We start from the raw sequence: 18,287 nt of genomic DNA on the forward strand, positions 1-18,287 counted from the left end.
GTGCGCCGTGAAGGTCAGCTCCACCATTCACTGTGATAGGATGTGGAGGTCCTAGCAGGTGAGAGTCCTGTTCTGTACACTCGGAGGGAAAAAGGGTATTTTTGATGAGGCCGGTGGTTGTGGATTGTGATATGTTCTAAAACTTATGTAACTTGGATGCTGGACTTACTGAATTATTTCTCTGTTTTCTCTCTTTTCGTACATTTGTTGGCATTCTTCTTTTTCTTTGTCCTTTATTGCGTCTTGCTGGAGTTGCCAGAGGAGTGGAGAATTCTGTTTATCCAGTAAACATCTGGAAGGTTGTGTAATCCTTCCGTTTTCCTGTTGAGGCTCCATGTCAGCCCAGATGAAGCCACGCGTTTTCTATCGGACGGACTTGAGATGTATGGAGCAGCACAGCCGCCACTTAGTATCGCCTTCCTTTCCTGGGTGGGTCCTCTCGGGCAGGGTCATCCGGACTTTGGCCAGAGTTCCTCTTGCCTCAGGGCTTCGAGTGTATTCATGGCCGTAACCTTTAGCTCGATCTTTAATGAGTTCGTGCTTCTCCTGCTCGCACATCATCTGTGTTTTTCACTCACTGGCTCTCATTTTATGTTTGGTGATATTACAGAAGAGCTTTAAAACCAGCAAAGCTGGTTATTTTATCCCCCAAGTGACGAGGACTTTTACCTGGTCATCTCTTTAGGAGCCGTGTGGCTGGCAGTCTCTTCGTCCCCAGGGCAAGGTGTGGCAGTACTTGGCAAAGGGGTATCTGCCCCAGACGACTGCAGCAGGATTAGCTCTCCCGAGGTCCTAGACCGGATTCATCTCGGACTTTATTCTGAGGTGGCTTTGCTTATTGGTCCCACAGTAACGTGACTTCATGTGGCGCTTACTACAGTCTCCTGCATCTCTGGACCTGCTTCTCTCTATGCTGTAGCAGCTCGTTTGGGCTCAGGCCGCAGTCGGCCATGGCTCTCCTCAGCATGGTCACACGGTCACCCCATCACATGGTCACGCGGTCACATGGTCACATGGCCACCGCTGTTCTGTGCCCAGCGAGCTCACTGCTGCCCCTCTTTATCCCTTTGTTTGTTTTCTGTAGTTTTCTGGTTTTATGAACACAAATGCAGCTTGAACAGGAGCTGCCCGTTCCTTTTCTTCACTGCGCAGCCTGGCACTGGGACAAGTGACTTTGAGGGCCAGCCGAGCTGCTGCTCGTACAGTGGCTCTGTGGTTTCAGAGGGGACGTCGTGAGCAGTCTCTGCGAGGTGAGGCTGGGTGCGTGTCAGCAGTGCTTCCAACTCGCTGACGTTGTGGACTAGGAACTTCTGGAAGCTGCTGGGCTGCATGTGCTTCGTCTTCTTGTTGCTCCAGTGTTGGGCATGAAAAGCTGTGACTCTCCGTGCACCCTGTCAGTGCCTCTGGTTTTCTGCCAGTTACACTTAATTTTGAGACAGCAGTCTGACTGGTGCTGAGTGAACTTACTGGTCTTCCTTTTAATGTTCTTAGGCTTCCCCAGAAGTTGGAGGTCAGCATCGGGGAAGAGAGCATCCACGCCCTTGCTGCTCTCTAATGTTTGACTCGGATTTGCTGACTCTTCTGTCTGGCTTCAGAGTTTCAGAGAATCCTGGGGCTTCAGATGGAAAATCCACTGTTAGATCCCATAAGAATTCTCTGATGTGACTTTGATTGTATCTCTTACCTTTGGCTTGTTTGTGTGTGCACTCTCTCCCCCATCCCTATTCCTCTCTTTCTTACGCGCGCGCGCGCGCACACACACACACACACACACACACACCACACACCCCACCTGGATGCAGCTGGGTTTTCCTTGCCTTTATTCTTTGATCTCTAACAAGGCTTCTGGGAAGAACTTGGTTACCATTGTGTCCCCCTCATTACTTGTCTTTTTTCTCCCCAACCCCTCAGTCTCACTTTGAAAAGACCCACAAAACTTGTTCTTAGTAAAATATTATGCTTTACATATACTGGACTGAAGTTTTTGAAATTGCGGAAATTATGTATAGAAATTCCTACACATTTGTGTTTTCGTGATGACCGTGTGTATAGATATGCACAGTACTTGCTTTAATGTGGACCAGGAGACAGAAGTAAGACTGGGTTTTCCCAGGTTGGCAGGTTTTGGGTTTTATTTTGAGATTTTATTTTATTTGACAGAGATCACAAGTAGGCAGAGAGGCAGGCAGAGAGAGAAGGAAGCAGGGTCCCTGCCAAGCAGAGAGCCTGATGCAGGGCTCGATCCCAGGACCCTGGGATCATGACCTGAGCTGAAGGCAGAGGCTTTAACCCACTGAGCCACCCAGGCGCCCGGGCAGTTGGCTTTTTTTATGCAAAGGGGACCTGGGTGGTCAGATTGCAGCTTGCTCCCAGCCCTTAGCATCTGAGTGCCGGGTTCGGAGACACTCCAGTGTGGTGGTGATGCTTGCTTTCTGAAGCTTGTGTATTTCCTAGGCAGTGGCAAGCCATAAATTTTTGTCATCTGATACCACATAGTATAGCCAAGACTGAAGAAAAATGAAAGTTGGGCTTTGAAGAGACAGAACTGTGGTTGGTGCTGTGGGAGGAGTGGTAGTTTAGTGGGAAAGCTCTCGGGGTACCGGGATTTTCAGAGTGGAGGCTGTGCAGGGCTCCCCACTTTCTGTGCGTTCTCACACAGGCTTCTGGATGGGTTGCTCCCTTTTTAGACTTCTCTCTCTGGTCTGTTGCATTGCAGGCAGTTCTGTATGCGCGGTACGCACTGACCTTCTGCTTATTAGCCCTTTCTTTGTCTTCAGCACCCCCTCCCTGGCCCCATATTTCAGTTACACCCAAACACTTGGTTATACCCGGAGCAGGTCAGACCTCTCCCTCCCTTGGCCTTTGTAGGAGGCCAGCCTCTGTTGAAGATGACCTGCCACGCTTACATGTCATCTCCTCTGTCGTTTTCCTCTGCTTCTGCCCAGAATTGTTTCTTTCCATATGTTATTAAAATATGTTGCCTCACCATTACTGTAGATATTTTAAAGTATGTTTATCTCTGTTAAGACCCACTGGTTCTGTCTCTGCTTCTGCAGTGAGCCCGTGCTGCTCTGCACTGTATCCCTGCAGGGCCCTTCGAGACCAGGGCTTGATGCCTAAGCTTATCCTTGCACCTTCTGAACAGCTCTTCCTGTTACCAGGGCCTTCCCCCTGCCATGAATTTCCTGAAGCTCCTGGAAACCTCTCTCCTGTTCTCTGTGCTTGCAGACCTGTATCTGCTGACCCGGATCACTTTTTGCTGTAGCATCACCTACTGAACCCTGCCTGTCTTCAGGGCCTTGTGTATAAGGAAGTCTTTCTTGTCAGGCTCCCCTCTCTGGAGCTCCCTTCCTACGGAATAGGCTTGGAGTTGATACCTTTCATTCTCCTGTTCTTCTTCTTGTTCTTTTCTCTTCGTTGTTTTCTTTTCTCCGTTTTATTGTCATTTTCAAGGGGTAGGGATCGTTTATCGTAGTATTCCTGCATTCAGAGTACCTGCTGGTTAATATAACACATAATAAATGGAATTGACTCCTTTGTTTATTACTCTCAAAGAAAGTCTGACATATCAAAGAATTACAAAGTAAAAATGATTCTGGAATATCTGGGTGGTAGAAATGTCATTGCCTTTGACATATTCTTTGGAAGAAGCAGTTACAGTGCTTCTTTACAAAGTTACAAAGCAAATACAATGAAAGTGGCTCAGAGTTGCCTTTCCTCTAGAGAAATATGTATCTCTAATAGGCACTGTGATCTTGGATTTAATGAGTCCAGCCTTTGGGAGGGGCTGGAGGAGGGCACCAGTAGGAAATGCAGAAGCAGCCACGGGTGGACTTGCCCTTGCCCGTCCTCTGTCATCTTCTCCCGTGGTGCTGAGCCAGAGCTGCCCTCAGAGTCCCTCTGTTACTCTTTGTGTTCCATGTCTCTGCCTCTTCGTGGGAGAGTTAGAACCTCTGCGTCGGCGTTCAGCTTTGCTGAGAGGAGGAGGTTTATGTTCGTGAACAGTGCGGAAGTGACCTCCCTTCACAGTGGCACTGCGCGCTCCCGGTAGCGGTGCTTTGCCCCCGCCCCCTTCTTGTGGCAGGCGGCTTCCGGTGTGCCCAGCGAGCAGCCCCCCACCCTCCGAGCCCGGCACTTCCCCCTTTGGGTCTTGTCAGATGCTGCCCAGCTGAGTTCCCCAATACCTGCATCCAGGCCCAGGGTGTCCTGATATAACAGGTATCTGGATGCTGGCGGGAGGACGGGAGCCAGTGTGCGCCGCCTTTCAGCAGCTCGATTTGTCCAGTACGTCCTGTTCCCGGCTTGCTTGTAAACTTGACCAGAGGCTGGAGTAACTATGCCTGCTGCTTCTGGAATAAGTAAGTTGTTTTCAATCTAAATGGGGACCGTGAAGGTTCAGTTTACTCCAAGATGATGGGGAGTCTAGTGTCTTTTTTTTTTTTTTTTACATTGATGAAACATTGTTTCCCAATGTATTTGAGTGTTCTAGGCATTTTTTAAAATTCATTTTTATTTATTTTAGAGAGGGGGATGGGCAAAGTGGGGGGAGAGGGAATCTTCAAGTAGACTCCTGGCTGAGCGCAGAGCCCAGTGTGAGGTTCAGTCCCATGGCCTATGAGAGCTTAAAAGCAAGTTAGACCCCCATCCGACTGAGCTACCCAGGTGCCCCTATAGTATTTTTGAGTTAGTTTAGAAAATGAAATTCCCGTGGGGCACCTGGGTGGCTCAGTGGGTTAAAGCCTGTGCCTTCGGCTCAGGTCATGATCCCAGGATCCTGGGATCGAGCCCCACGTCAGGCTCTCTGCTCCGAGGAGAGCCTGCTTCCTCCTCTCTCTCTCTCTCTCTCTCTCTCTGCCTGCCTCTCTCCCTACTTGTGATTTCTCTCTCTCTCTCTGTCAAAATAAATAAAATCTTTAAAAAAAAAAAAAAAAGAAAATGAAATTCCCAGAGACCTGCCCCTATTTTACAGTTTGGTGGTGTGTATTGAAACCAGTAGTGAGCTGCCTATGGCCCTCCTGATTCGAGCCCTTTTAATTCCTACAAATATTTCTGGATATTAGAGGCCAAAAGCAGTTCTAGTTTTCTTGTGACCTACTTTTTTAAGTTGAAGACTATATAAATTGCTTTATATGTGTAAGAATAAACACGATTTCTCATGTATGTTTACATTAGAAGAAAGGAAAAACTTGGCCCATAATCTCTCCTCACCAACCCCACATTAGCCCTGTGTGGAAAAGGTGGTTAACTGTTGACTTTGGCTGTGGAAGGAGATTGGGGGGAGGGTGGTTATTTTAGTACCAGGAGAGAAACTCTGAATCATAATTGTAGTAATCTGTAAGTAGAACTCTCTTGCTCAGGACAGCAGCTGCTGGCCCCGTATGACTCTTGTGCATAGAGTGTGGCTGGTCCAAGTGGAGATGAGCTGTAAGTGGAAGATACACCCAGATTTTGAAGACTTACCAGAAGAATTACATGTTGAAATGAAATAATAATGTTTGGATGTGTGAGGTTAAATAAAGTATACTATTAACATTAATGTAGCATTTCCTTTACTTTTTTGATGTGGCTTGAAACCTACACATAGCTCTCATCACGGGCGCATGCGGTGCGTGTGGTGCTGTTTCTGTCGGGCAGGGCCAGGCAAGCCGGTAGGTGGCGCCCGCTCTGTTCCAGCAGCCGGGAGCCAGGGGCCTGGGGAGGAGTGTACCCCAGGGCACAGGGTTCTGAACTCTGACAGTACATGCTTGTACACCTTTGTTTGAGATCATGAGAAATCTATTACAGATACTCCCTTCATCGCATACATAAGTAGAAAAAATATTAATCTATAGAGATTAATCTTAGAGATTAAGTCTTCCCTTTTGTGTTGTTTTGGACATAAGCAGCTGCTCCTTCTCCCATTGTGGCTTGTACTCCGCGTGTTGGAGGGACTGCAGCTGTGAAACAGGAGGAGTTGACACTCGCGGATACTCACTTAGGACATGGGATCTTGGCTGTTCCAGCGGGGTCGGTGGTGACATGGCGTGGACAGGCCGTCTTCATGCATGTGCCGCCCATGTGGTCTCAGGGCCCCAGGATCAGAAGTGTTTGCTTTCATGCTCAGCTGTTCCTCATAAGCTCAGAAATTCTTAATAATCTTGGAATCTTCTTTTGAATCTTTGAATGTTTTGCCTTGGGCCCAACCAGCCCTGCATCCAGATGTTCCACGGTGAACAGTAGTGTGCGGTGGAGGTTTCAGGGAGTACAGCTTCTTGTGGGAGAGAACTTTGCTAACTTCAAGCACAGTTCTTAGGAATAGAAGAGTTTGAGTTTTAAATTCATTAACGCTCTTCCTTGTCGTTCCCTCAGCTTGCTTCTGTCATTTGTAGGCAGGCGATCAGCAGCATCTCCCCTCAGAGAGCTGCTGGTTTATCTTCCACTGCATTTGTCCTATCATTCTTTCTGGGCTCCTGTTAGAAAGTGATACAGTATGTTGCATTCTACATCTGTCATGTCCAAAGAAAGCCCTGTGGTATCAGCTTGTCCACAGGGAGTTTCTGAAATAAATAACATAGTCACATATTTGCATCATATGCTTTTCTCTGTGTCTCACGGCTGTGTAATTAGTTTGAATGTGCTTATTGCAATTTGTTGCAGATGATCAGCAATAGTTTAAACCCAGGGCAGCAGGAACAGCAGTGTCTGGGGATTTGCTAGAGACAAGAATCTTGGGCCTGATCCCGAGTTTACTATGTCTGAAGCTGTGACTTTTTTATCACGAGACCCTATGTGCTCCCTGTGCCTGTGAACGTTTGGTGGGGGCACTGGTTTAAACGTTGCACGCTTGTGGGGGGGGGCATGCTTGTTGCACAAATGGGCACTTCCTGTTGTCGTGGTACCTCTGCCTTTCAGTTCCCGTGCCAGGCCTTTCTCAGCGACGACTCACGACCAGTTTGCTTGGTGAGGATACTGAGATTACCTTTCGCAAGACTTCAGGGCCAGCCAGTAGTGGAGCCAGCATGGGAATCTGGGTCCGTGTAGATGCTTAACAGTCCTCACAGGGCTGGGGAGGAAGTGATGTTTATTTGATGAAAACAAGTGGTTGTAGGTGGTGTACATATGTACCACATTTGGGACCTTTTTGAATATTCTGTGTAGGCGGCACCCTGGAAAATTAATCGGAGGGTCTGATGTTCTCATACCTTTACAGAGAATTTAACCGCCTGACTGTACTAGTTCCTGTGTCACAGATAGGATGGCACCGTTTCCCCCAGAAACAGTGTTACTGCCTCACTGCTTTGAATTAAAGGTACCATGGCCCAGATTTTGCTTCCAAGAGGGAAAGTATTTCAGTAATCTTAGAAGACCGTTAATTAAATGGCAGGTCTGAACTAAATAGGTTTATGGATCCTTTGGTCCTGTTTTGTGCATGTTGGATGGTCGTTTTCACCTGTGTCTTGAGTTCTGGGGCGTGCAGAGCACAGTGGAGGCCTTCTGTGGCAAGCTGACAGGTCACTCCCCAGTGACCCACCTGCCTGACCTTCAGCTCTTTTAGAGAAAACCCTGCTTGCAAGCCACTTAATCCAATTTACAAAACAACTCTGAGGGGGCGCCTGGGTGCCTCAGTTGGTTGCGCATCTGACTCTCGGTTTTGGCTCAGGTCTGGATTTCAGGGTCGTGAGATCAAGCCCACACTCAGTGCGGAGTCTACTTAAGACTCTCTCTCCCACCCCACTGTGCATGTGAGCGCCAGCTTGCTCGCTCACTCTTTCTGTCTTAAAGAAATAAGTAGGAACACCTGGGTGGCTCAGTTGGTTGAGTTTCTGCCTTTGGCTGGGGTCATGATTCCGGGGTCCTGGGATCGAGTCTATGTCGGCCTCTCTGCTCACTGGGGAGTCTCTTTCTCCCGCTCCCGCTGCTTGTGCTCTCTGTGTCAAGTAAATAAAATCTTAAAAAGAAAAAGATTCAAATAGATAAGTAAAAATCTAAAAACAACAGCAACAAACAAAACCCCAAACCCAAAGAAACAAAACAACTCAGGGATTTTGAAGAAAGATGGTTTGGTTTTATTTACCATTTCCCTCTTGGTCTTGTTAATAGAAAAGCTGGTGATTTGGTTTACTGTAAAAAATTCTATGCCTTTTTATCCCTAAATCCTATTGAGGTATAGCTAGGGTATGAACTTCACAGTGTATTTATATTAAGTAAAAACTAGTGGTTGAAGTGCTGGCCCTTTTCAGTTTTTCTGAGTATCTTAGTTGTATATTTTAAAGGACTCCATTTTACCACAGGGCCCTGGTTGAACTTTGTAACTGTTAGTTCATACCTAGCTTGTTTACTTCAAAGGACATGAGTAGAAGCTAGAGTAACTTAATATTCTGGTGCTATTCATTTCCGGTCAGTTTGCTTTTTGGCCAAAAGATAAAATACATGTTTGCTTAAGGAGTCTACTGTGGTTTTATTTTATTTTTAAGTTTGTAACGTACCCAGTTTAAAGAAAATGCAGTGGAAATGCGTATTTCAAAGTGTTCTGATTTTTAAAAATGCTATTCTAATTCAGGATGGTGAAAAATGAAAGGACTTAGGCATTTTTAAATAGTTGCTGAAAAATTCCTGCTCTCATGCTTAAATAAGTATAATAAAACAGGAAGTCACAGGCTTGGGGTTCAGAGGAGCTGGCTGGTCAGGTAGGACATGCTGCAAACTGCCGGAGCGCACAGACCAGCTACATGGCGGCTCATGGTAACACAGTAGGCCCTGAGGCTGGCTGGCAGCTTGCTTCCTGGTGGTGATTTGGAGATGTGGAAGCACCTTCCATTTTTTGGCTCTGCCATCACTTAGAGCCTTTTTTGTCTTGGACATCCAGCCAGATGCAGAGGAGAGTGCATGGAGGTTTTTATGGTTTATGGCACAGTGGGAAGACATCGTCATGTGGCAGTACCTACTTGCCCAAGAAGTTGGGAGCGTGGTCTTTGTAAGCTCCTAGGGAAAGGAAAATGGGTCTGTAGATATCTGGGCCAGCAACCTGTGACCGCACCCTACCGGGTGGGCTGCGAAGGCGCTGGGTGGACACCCATGTCGTCTCAGAGATAGCCGGGAGGGAAGAAAGTTAGAGTCAGTGGAAACCTGATTGCCCTCTGAGCCAGGGACACTCAACTTCTGTAAAGGACCAGGTAGTAAATATTTCAGGCTCTGCGGGCCACATTCGGTCTCTGTCACACATTCTTCTCTTCTCTTTTCCTAAAACAACCCTTTAAAAATATCTAAACCATTCTTAGTGTGCAGGCTGCGGGCGGGATCTGGTCTGTGGGCTGCAGTTTGCCGACTCCTGCTCTTAAGTCATCATGGCTAATTATCAGTCTTCTTATAAATCCGGTATTTAATGAGTTACTTTTATAAGGTTGAAATTCGGGGAGTCAGTTTTTACTTGTACTACATTGATGTGATTATATTCTGATCTGTAATTGAGGATTTATCTAGTTTGTGGGCAGTTATAGTTTCCACTTGATGGATGTGAGTGTTTATCTTGTTTATTGTTAAGGGCTTGATAATCAACTTGGCTTTTGTGTAATTGATTTCTTAGTGTTTTTCATTATACTTTGCCTTTCTGTATGGGATTACAAAAATAAAAAAGGCATACTACTTTATGTTTTAGGATGTATTTATTGATTTTAGAGAGAGTGTGTGCACATGAGTAGGGGGAGCATAGGGAGAAAGAGAGAAGCAGACTCCCAGCTGAGCACGGAGCCTGATGCTGAAAGGGGGGCTCAATCCTAGGACCCCAAGGTCATGACCTGAGACTAAATCAAGAGACAGCCACTCAACAACTGAGCCACTCAGGTGCCCCAAAAAGGCATACCACGTTATTTATTTATTAAAGATTTATTTATTTTAGAGAGCGTACATGTGGGTGCAGGGGGAGGGTGCAGCGGGGGTGGGGGATGAGGAGAGGGACAAGCCAACTGGCGCTGAGCAGAACCAGGACGCCCAGCTGGATCTCAGATTCCTGAGATCATGACCTGATCCGAAACTAAGAGACATGTAACCAACTGCGCCACCCAGGTGCCCTTAAAAAAAGCGTACTGCTTTTTTGGTGACTATTTTTAAAAAAATACTTCAGGCTGAATTATTAACTGTGTCCAGTTTTCTGAATTCAGGTGGAGAGACTTCCGTTAGATGATTAGAAATTTGATTTACAGGCCGGAATAAGCACAGTCTGACCTGATGTCAGTGGAGCATGGGAAAGTAAGTGCGATCGGGACATCTTGTGTGGCTCAGTCGTTTAAGTGTGTGCCTTCGGCTCAGGTCATGATCCCAGGGTCCTGGGATCCAGTGCCACACCAGGCTCCTTGCTCAGTGAGGAGCCTGCATCTCCCTCTGCCGCTCCCACTGCTTCTGCTGTATCTCTTTCTCTGGTGGATAAATAAAATCTTTTTAAAAATTTAAAAAAAAATAAGTAAAAGGAACTCTTCTGTCAATTTGTAGACATCCCAAGGTCAAAATTTCCATGATTGACCTTGAAGACAAGGTGTGCAGACATGGACGATGAGGTTTTTGGGGTTCTCTAAGGAACTTTTGCTCCTCGAGCTGCACTGGAGCTCCACTCCCTGCCCAGGTGCCCACATCTCCCCTTATAAATAGTGCAGATTAGTATGCGTGTGGAGTCCAAATGTGGCCTGTGTTTTTGCGTGAACACAGCTGTCTGCGTCCTCATACGCTTCGGTAGCGAGGAGGAGGCAGAGGGGTAGACCGTGCTGCTTTTAGGGTTTGCAGTTTCAAACTCCCAGATAAATGAGCCACGTTGCTCCAGCGGAAGCATTGGAGGCTGTGCTGACAGTGTCACTCTGGAAAGCTGCTTTCTTTCCTCCTTTGGAGTTACCTTTGCTAGCTTTGTGCCTTTTTTCCCTCCCTGTTTGATGAGGTTAAAATGGCATAATAACGTCTCTTTCGTGTGTTGGCCATTTTCCGCAATCTGAAAACCAAAATAGCATTTATGGTTTTTCCACCATCTTCTTCCCTAAAGTTGCATTCTTGTCAGGAATACACCACCCCTGCTCTTCTGGCCTTGGTAATTGCCTCAGAAGTAGGAGTAGGTTGCTCTTGTGTTTGAACTTGTGTTTGTCCTTCACTAACCAAAGTGTTATGCTCCCAGGGAGCTCTCCGCCTGCTCCTGGTCTTGAAGGTGAGAGACCTCGCATGTGGGCGGTTGCTCACCGTGTGAGAACCTGTGACCCTGCTTTTTTAGCGTGTTCTGTGATGTCTTTGGTACATAATTAATGGCCTGATCATTAAGAGGAGAGAGGTGGCTGTGCTGTGTACTCGTGTCATTTGCTGAGCTTTGTGGCAAGCCTGTCTGTGCGCAGGTTCCCCTGGAGTGCGGCACTGCCGCTCTGGGCTAGGTGAGCTGTCGAAGCAGCTGCTCACTGCTTACTGTGTCTTCCTGTCGCTGCAGACTTGATGTGAGCATGTTGCTTTGTGTGTCTTTTGAAACATTTGAAGTTTTTTTTTTTTTTCTTTTTTCTTTTTTTGGAGCAGGGACAACTTTTATAACACCACATTTCATAATCTTACCTGAAACTTTTTCCCTTAAGGGGTCCTCTTTTTTTTTTTAAGATCCCTTAAAACTTGGCTTATATTTTAAACTCTGCGATTGTGTATGCAGTAGTGAAGTCACGCGAAGTGCATACACTTCTGCACGCCCTTGAGTCACCTGCCGTGGCGCGCGTCTGTCTTCTGTTCCTGGATCGGTCAGTATGACTGGCTCTATACATAAAGTTTGCCCTCCACAATCTCCAATTTTTTAAAAAAAATTTTTGAACAGATGTTCATGAAAATACTAAATCAGGGTATATTCATACCTGATCTCCTAGTATGGTTGATTTAGCAAAAATGAGTATTTCTCAAAATGTATGTGTGCTCTCCATAGGTTATGACCTGTGCAGCTTCCTTCCTTCCACCTAGGCTCTCCCAACACAGCATTTCACCTGGACGTGTGTAGCTTGTCACACGTGTTTTGGTGGTGATGGTACCAGGAGCCGGTCTGCTGCGTGGACAGTAGGGCTGCCGTTGACCCGTGGGTTTGGGCGTTACATGAAGTGAGAATGTGTGTTTCCAGACCCTGAGTTGGTGTTCTGCGGTGCGCATCTTTGGCAGATAGGAGTGACTTGTGAGTAGTCCTGTCCCTCATCAGGACTTCTGTTTGATGCTGTCGCCTTGCCCTGTGCTGCTCAGAAGTGGCGTTTGAGCGTGTCTCGTCATGGCAGCTGCAGATGACGTCGTGACTCCTGTGCTTCCTGTTTCTTGTTGTGACCGGTCAGGACCCTCCTAACTCTGTAACTTGAAGAAAGCAAACTTCCTGTTTTCGCTGCTGAGGAAGGTGGGAGGGAGAGGAAGAAGAGTGTGTCTGTGGCCCCTTACCGTCCAGTGTACGTCCAGCGGTCCTCCTGACAACTGAGGGTGCTGGTTTCCCTCAGTCGTCGACAGTGGGGTTTTAGTTTAGTTTCTTTTTTAAGAATGGCACAGATTTTATCATTTTATGGTTTTCAGACTTTGACCTGTGAAAGTGCTCTTAGTGGCTGAAAGTGCTAGTTTGTGGTGGTGATTTATTTAATTCTTAAGTATTCTGACGAATACTAGGTACTTAGGTCACAGTGCTTGTCATTTGTTGCTTGAAGATATTACTTATGTGTAAGAATGTGTTCTTCAACTGTAGGAAAGGGTTTACTTTCTTGCTTTTCCAGCATTAAATTCTTTTTTTTTTTTTTTTTAAAGTATGGGGCTCAAACTCATGAAGTCATGAGATCAAGACCTGAGCGGAGATCAAGAGTCAGACACTTCTCCGACTGAGCCACCCAGGCGCCCCTGCCAGTGATGAATTCTCAACAGAGTGTGGATGGGTTAATTTTTTAGGTTAAAATCATCCCAAGTTTAAGCATTTAAGTCAGAATTTTTTTTTAATCAATAAAACTATTTTCTGAGAAAGAAAAATCCTGCTGATTTTACTTATTTAGAAAGTATTTTATAGGTTCAATATGACACTTATTTTACTTATATGACTCAAGTTGGCATTTTAGATTGTAAAACTCAACTGAAATTTGAAAAATTAATATGTGAAATTTTATTTGAAATACTCTCTGCATTTTGTTTAGACCAGCATGTTTTGGAAATTTGATCTTCATTCATCATCCCACATAGACACACTTCTAGAAAGAGAAGATGTAACACTGAAGGAATTAATGGATGAGGAAGATGTTTTACAGGAATGTAAAGCTCAGAACCGCAAACTTATAGAGTTTCTGTTAAAAGCAGAATGTCTCGAAGATTTAGTCTCATTCATTATAGAAGAACCACCTCAAGACATGGATGAAAAGATCAGATACAAGTAAGAAAATTCAATCTTCTCTTTAGGGTGGGGTGAAGTGAAGTGGGGGTAGAATATTACGCTTGTCTTTTGGCAATTCCCCAGGGCTGTTGTAGACTGTGTAGAGTGTTAAGATGGTCCTGAGTGACAGACTCAGTGCAGCATTTAATCCCTTCTAGAACCGAGTCCAGTGAAATCATAGGGTTTTTAAAATGAGCATTCTAAATTGCAGTTAGAAGGCTTTGTGGAAGGGCAAAGTGCTTTATAAACAGTGATGAAGTTTCTGAAAATAGTAAGACGATTCAAGTAAGTATTTTCTCTTCTTTGCAAGTAGGAAGATAGAGATGATGTTCCTGCCCCAGATCACCTGGCAAATCTAAGCCAGAGCCAGGGTTATGAAGACCGTCACTGCTACAAGAAATTCGGGCTTTTGTTAAGATAAGGGAGTGGGTCTTGGTGAACGTCAGTGGAGGTAAATTTAAGTGGCTAGCACCTGGGGTCACCACAGAGCGTTTATGTCCTCCTCACTGGTCTCTCCTGCTCACCGCTGAGCAGTCGTGCGGGGGTGGGGGAGGCAGGTGGTTAGGGGCTTCATCACCGTCTCTTACGACCCTCGGACCGGCCATGGTTGGAAACCCGTTGTGAGCACTCGACGCGCGTGTCAGGTACTGCGGGTGCAGTGGACCGTCTCCCTCTGCGCTGGGCTCTTTTCCTCCTCCCCAGAAAATGGGAGAGATGCAGGAACAGAAAGTCATTAATATCAAGCGTTAAATAAAAACTTAATGGAATCGGAAGAATTAAAGCTTTTGGTGGATTTTTCTTTGCCCTTTCTCCCCTAGCCTCTTCCCTTTTTCAGGTATCTTTTTCTTTCTTTATGGGAGAATTTTGCTGTCCGGGAAGTAAAACTTACTAATGCTTTCAGGCTACTGGTAGCTTGGGCTTTCAGATAGGCGAGGTTGTGTCCTCTGCTGGCCATTAAGATGGACAGCGAGCATTAGCGACAGCCTCCACTCAAAAGTGCCCTAAACCAGAGGAGGAAAGGAATGCGGCAGCGGGGAGACCAGCATCCTCCCATGCCCCGGAAGACCCACACCGGGCTGCTCTAGGAGTCCCTTCCCAGTGACCCAGGACGTGTGGGTGCGGCTTGTCGCGGGGTTTATCCTGGTGGGAGTCGGGATGCTGTGGGCTCTGTGTCCAGCCCACCTGAAGGGGGGTCACGGTCCCCTCTTAGAGAATTTGAGCCAAAGGGGTTACCCTTCCACGGTTGGTTTCCTCAGCAGCTGAGTGAAGCTAATACCTCTTTAAGAAGAATAGGCACATCACACCTTAGGGATGGTGCTTATTTCACCAAAAAGTGGTCATGTCTTTTGTAGTATTGCCTTGGCCCGTGCTATTTTTGTGCTCCCTTTGAGGCTGCGAGAGCAGGCGGGCCTCCCTGGACACACAGCCTTGTGGGTGGCCCCATTTTGAGGGTCCGTGACTTGCACTGGGCAGATGAGCTCTGCTGCACTTCTGGCCAGGTTAGAGACCCCCGGCTGGATCCATGGAGGGTGCCAGCAGGTGGGATCTGAAAGCTTTCCGGGGCTGAGATTGATCTGTGATCACCTCAGGAAATGTAGACTAGTGCTTCTAGTCTGGGGATAGAGTGATTGCTGTGTTTTGTGTCTCATAACTTTATATTAATTACACGTGGGCTGAATTCATCACTGTCCTAAGTGATCATATACAAGGTATTAAACATTTGTCATTTTGCACCCACCTTTTTAATCTTAATGACAGATATCTCAGTTCTAAATTGAACTAACGGAACTTTGAGAATAGGTCCTTGTAGTATAATCAGTCCTAAAGCTAAGATGCTGTTGGTTGGGTTGAGGTTCCTATAGAGGGACTGCAGGGGACTGCCGCCCCGAAAGCCGAAGGGAGCCAGGCCTCGGGAAGGAGAGCCGGGACAGGCAGGTCGGGGGCGCTCTTGACAGAGCATGTGGCCCATCACTGTAGTTCTCTGGAGTGCTGGAGGCAAGAGCCTGGCCGGAATGCCTCTGAGGAAGTACTGGCCACCGAGCAGAGACCGTTCTTTCTAGAGTCTCCCGGGAAAGCAGCAGAGAGAGAAAGTGTGCTGTAGGCAGATCGAGTCGGGAGAGGTACAGTGGCGTTTTTATCCCTGGTGGGGCAACTGGCGGCACGTTTGTGTGCTGCCGAGAGCCATGCAGTGTGGCGGGAGCTGCTGGCCAGAGGGAGGGCCCTCCGGGGATGTGGTGCGCCAGAGCAGGTGGGAAGCCGGCGATCCAAAGGACGGTGGAGGGCGGCTTTGGGAGCAGTGGGCTCTGTGGGGAGGGAGGAGGGAGGCGCCTAGATGCACGTTGTGGGGTAGTCTCTTCTGATTGCTTCCAGGTTGTCACCACAAAGGAGGCGAGGTCAGAGCATGCAGCGGGAGAGGCAGAGTGAAATGGGGAGGGGGTCTCTGGGTGTGTTAGAAGCTTCTCTAAGTTTAAGGAGAGAGGAATGCCAGCCTGTTCGGAACCGGGACTTTGAGCCCTACGTATAGTACCCAGGCCCCATATGCATGCTGCATTATCTAGATCATGTGTCTCAGTCACTGGAAAAATACCTGAAAAACCCGTGAAAAAGATGTTCTAAATGCCCATGTCCTGTTCCGGACCTTGTGTGTCAGGATTTGGAGACGATACCGTACGCAACGTGGTTTACCGGCGCTTTATTTGCCAGCAGTTTCCGATGGGGCAGTTGAGACAGTGCACCCCCAGCCCCCAAACCAGCATCTTGGAAGTTTTATGAAGTGGAAAATAAAGAGGAATAAAAACAGCGAGCTTTCCTTCTTCTCGGGCCTCCTTCTCAGTATTTTGTATTATCCTTCCCCACGAGGTAAAGGCTACTGTGTTAATTTTACAGACTTGGAAACGGAGGCCAGGGAGGTTAAGTAACTTGTTCAAGGTGATGTGGCTTGTAAGTGGAAGAGACGGTCTGGACCTAGGTGGTGACCGCCCAGAAGCCACACCTGCAGCTGCTGCGTTAGCCCGCCGCTGGCATCGTGGTGCCTCTGTGTTACAGCCTCCTCGAGCCCACGTGTGCCATAAAGAAAGAAAGACGGACTTTAATTTGAGCCTCAGAAGAAAGCTCTTAGATAATACGTTCTTCGTGCACATAGACCTGCCACATCGGTTTGTTCTTTTCCGTCCTCTTCCTCCCTGCCGAGGTTCACGTGGGGACGTACGTACTGCTCTATCTTCCGACCTCATGGCAGACCCCCTCGGCGGCTGCGGCCTTCTGGTTTGTGGCTGGTGGCCTCTTGAGCCAGGGGCCTCACGGCAGGCCGCCTTGTTTGTCTTGGATGCCTCGAGGGCTGTTGTCTGGGTTCCAGGCAACAGCCCTCGCCTGTCCGATAGCAACTTGTCGCTGTTTTGTCACGTCCCTGTCCGGCCAGCCTTGACTTGCCACTGCAGAGGACTAGTTGGTCCTGGATCCTGGCTGCTTGACGGGGAGGAATTAAGAGCAGAGACGTGAACTTGGGGGTGGCGGAGAGCATCGTTGGACCGGCCTTGGAGTCTGCACTTGTTGCTGTTGAAAACAGAAGAGAAAATGTGACAAGAGGAGTGAGCGGAGGAGGCGGATTCGCTGTCTGATGTCAGAGAAGAGTGCTCTGGTGGTCAGCGGCAAGCAGGCCTTCAGGGCTGCAGCTGTTCCCAGGGCTGTGCGGTCTGCGGAAGAGCTCCGTGTCCACAGCAGTGAGACCTGACGCCGGGCGGATCCCTGGGAGACCCAGGAAGGCAGGCGTGCCGAGCTGGTGTTTGGCGCGCCGCTCTCCTCCTTGGTGACTCAGGCTGATGTCTTGTTCTCTGCTTCCTACGTCACAGCAGTGATTCTCTTAGGTGCAGTAGTACAGGCCCTCCCAGACTCGCAGCCTTGTGAAGACAGAGGTGGCGGGTCTTGGAACCAGAATGTGTCTGGAGAACTTACAGGGTGCCGTACGTAGTGCAGTTTCCTGGAAACCAGCATCCCCCACCGTTGTCCTGTAGGCGCTGGTTGTGTTGCAAGCTCTGCTGCTGACGGCTGTGGCCAGAGGTGCGGCCTCCCCGTGCTCCTGAGCCCTAGGTGTGCTCTAGTTTTGTTAGGGAAAGTGTATCCTGTAGAAGCTTGCTTTAGAAGTAAGTTTTTAGATACCGTAGAAAATTCACTATAATCTAGAGGTTGGACAGAATGGATTGAAATGATTTTCTAATTCCCAGAGGTGATTTTGTTATTTTTCACAAAATTTTAGGAAACATTTCTGATTTGTGTTCTACTTTATGTAATGGAACTGTTAACGTGGATGATGACACGAGTGTCCTGTTCTTCTAGGTACCCAAATATATCTTGTGAGTTGCTCACTTCCGATGTCTCCCAGATGAACGATAGGCTGGGGGAAGACGAGTCCCTGCTCGTGAGGTTATATAGCTTCCTCCTAAACGACTCCCCCTTGAACCCGCTACTTGCCAGCTTCTTCAGCAAGGTGCTCAGTATTCTTATCAGCAGAAAACCAGAACAGGTAAATACCATTTTCCAGAAGGTAAGTATTAGGGCTGATTGTCCTCCTGAGACGATCCCCTGTAATTGTGTTCTGAGTGTCCTTCAGTCCAGGTTCTGCAGCGGAGTGTACTTAAATACACAGACTTAACACTGCCCTCCACATCCACGACCATGTTCTAGCTTGATGTGTTCTCTTTGGATCGCCTCACGGCCCAGCACAGCAGTGTACTTTGGTCTCCTCTCTTGACCAGTAGCTGCAAGCACGAGCGCGTGGGCTGTCCGCTGGCGAAGGCAGCGCTGTGCCTCATACTGAGTGGCCGAAGATGCGAGTGGCATTGTAGTGACTGGGGAAGCGACAGTTGTTTTGTGTTTTTTTTTTCTTTCCAGTAATGATGAGCACAACACAAATGAGGCTGTAAATCAAAAA

General features: G+C 47.6%; 1 protein-coding gene across 18 annotated transcripts in view; it reads left to right on the forward strand.

Annotated features, from left to right (window-relative positions):
• The window catches only part of PPP6R3 (protein phosphatase 6 regulatory subunit 3), a 140,005-nt gene that overhangs the window by 52,823 nt on the left and 68,895 nt on the right, over positions 1-18,287 (forward strand). For 17 of the 18 annotated variants that reach the window (XM_045066044.1, XM_045066050.1, XM_045066056.1 and 14 more), the window contains exons 3-4: positions 13,128-13,360; positions 17,693-17,879. In XM_045066044.1, the coding sequence (XP_044921979.1) occupies positions 13,134-13,360; positions 17,693-17,879 (414 nt within the window). In that variant the 5' untranslated portion in view covers positions 13,128-13,133. The remainder of the gene's footprint in view (positions 1-13,127; positions 13,361-17,692; positions 17,880-18,287) is intronic. The other variant, XM_045066120.1, reaches the window with a different exon arrangement.

The sequence above is a fragment of the Mustela putorius genome, unplaced genomic scaffold, assembly GCF_011764305.1.
Source record: "Mustela putorius furo isolate JIRA1106 unplaced genomic scaffold, ASM1176430v1.1 tig00000127_pilon_pilon_pilon, whole genome shotgun sequence".
NCBI lineage: Eukaryota > Metazoa > Chordata > Mammalia > Carnivora > Mustelidae > Mustela > Mustela putorius.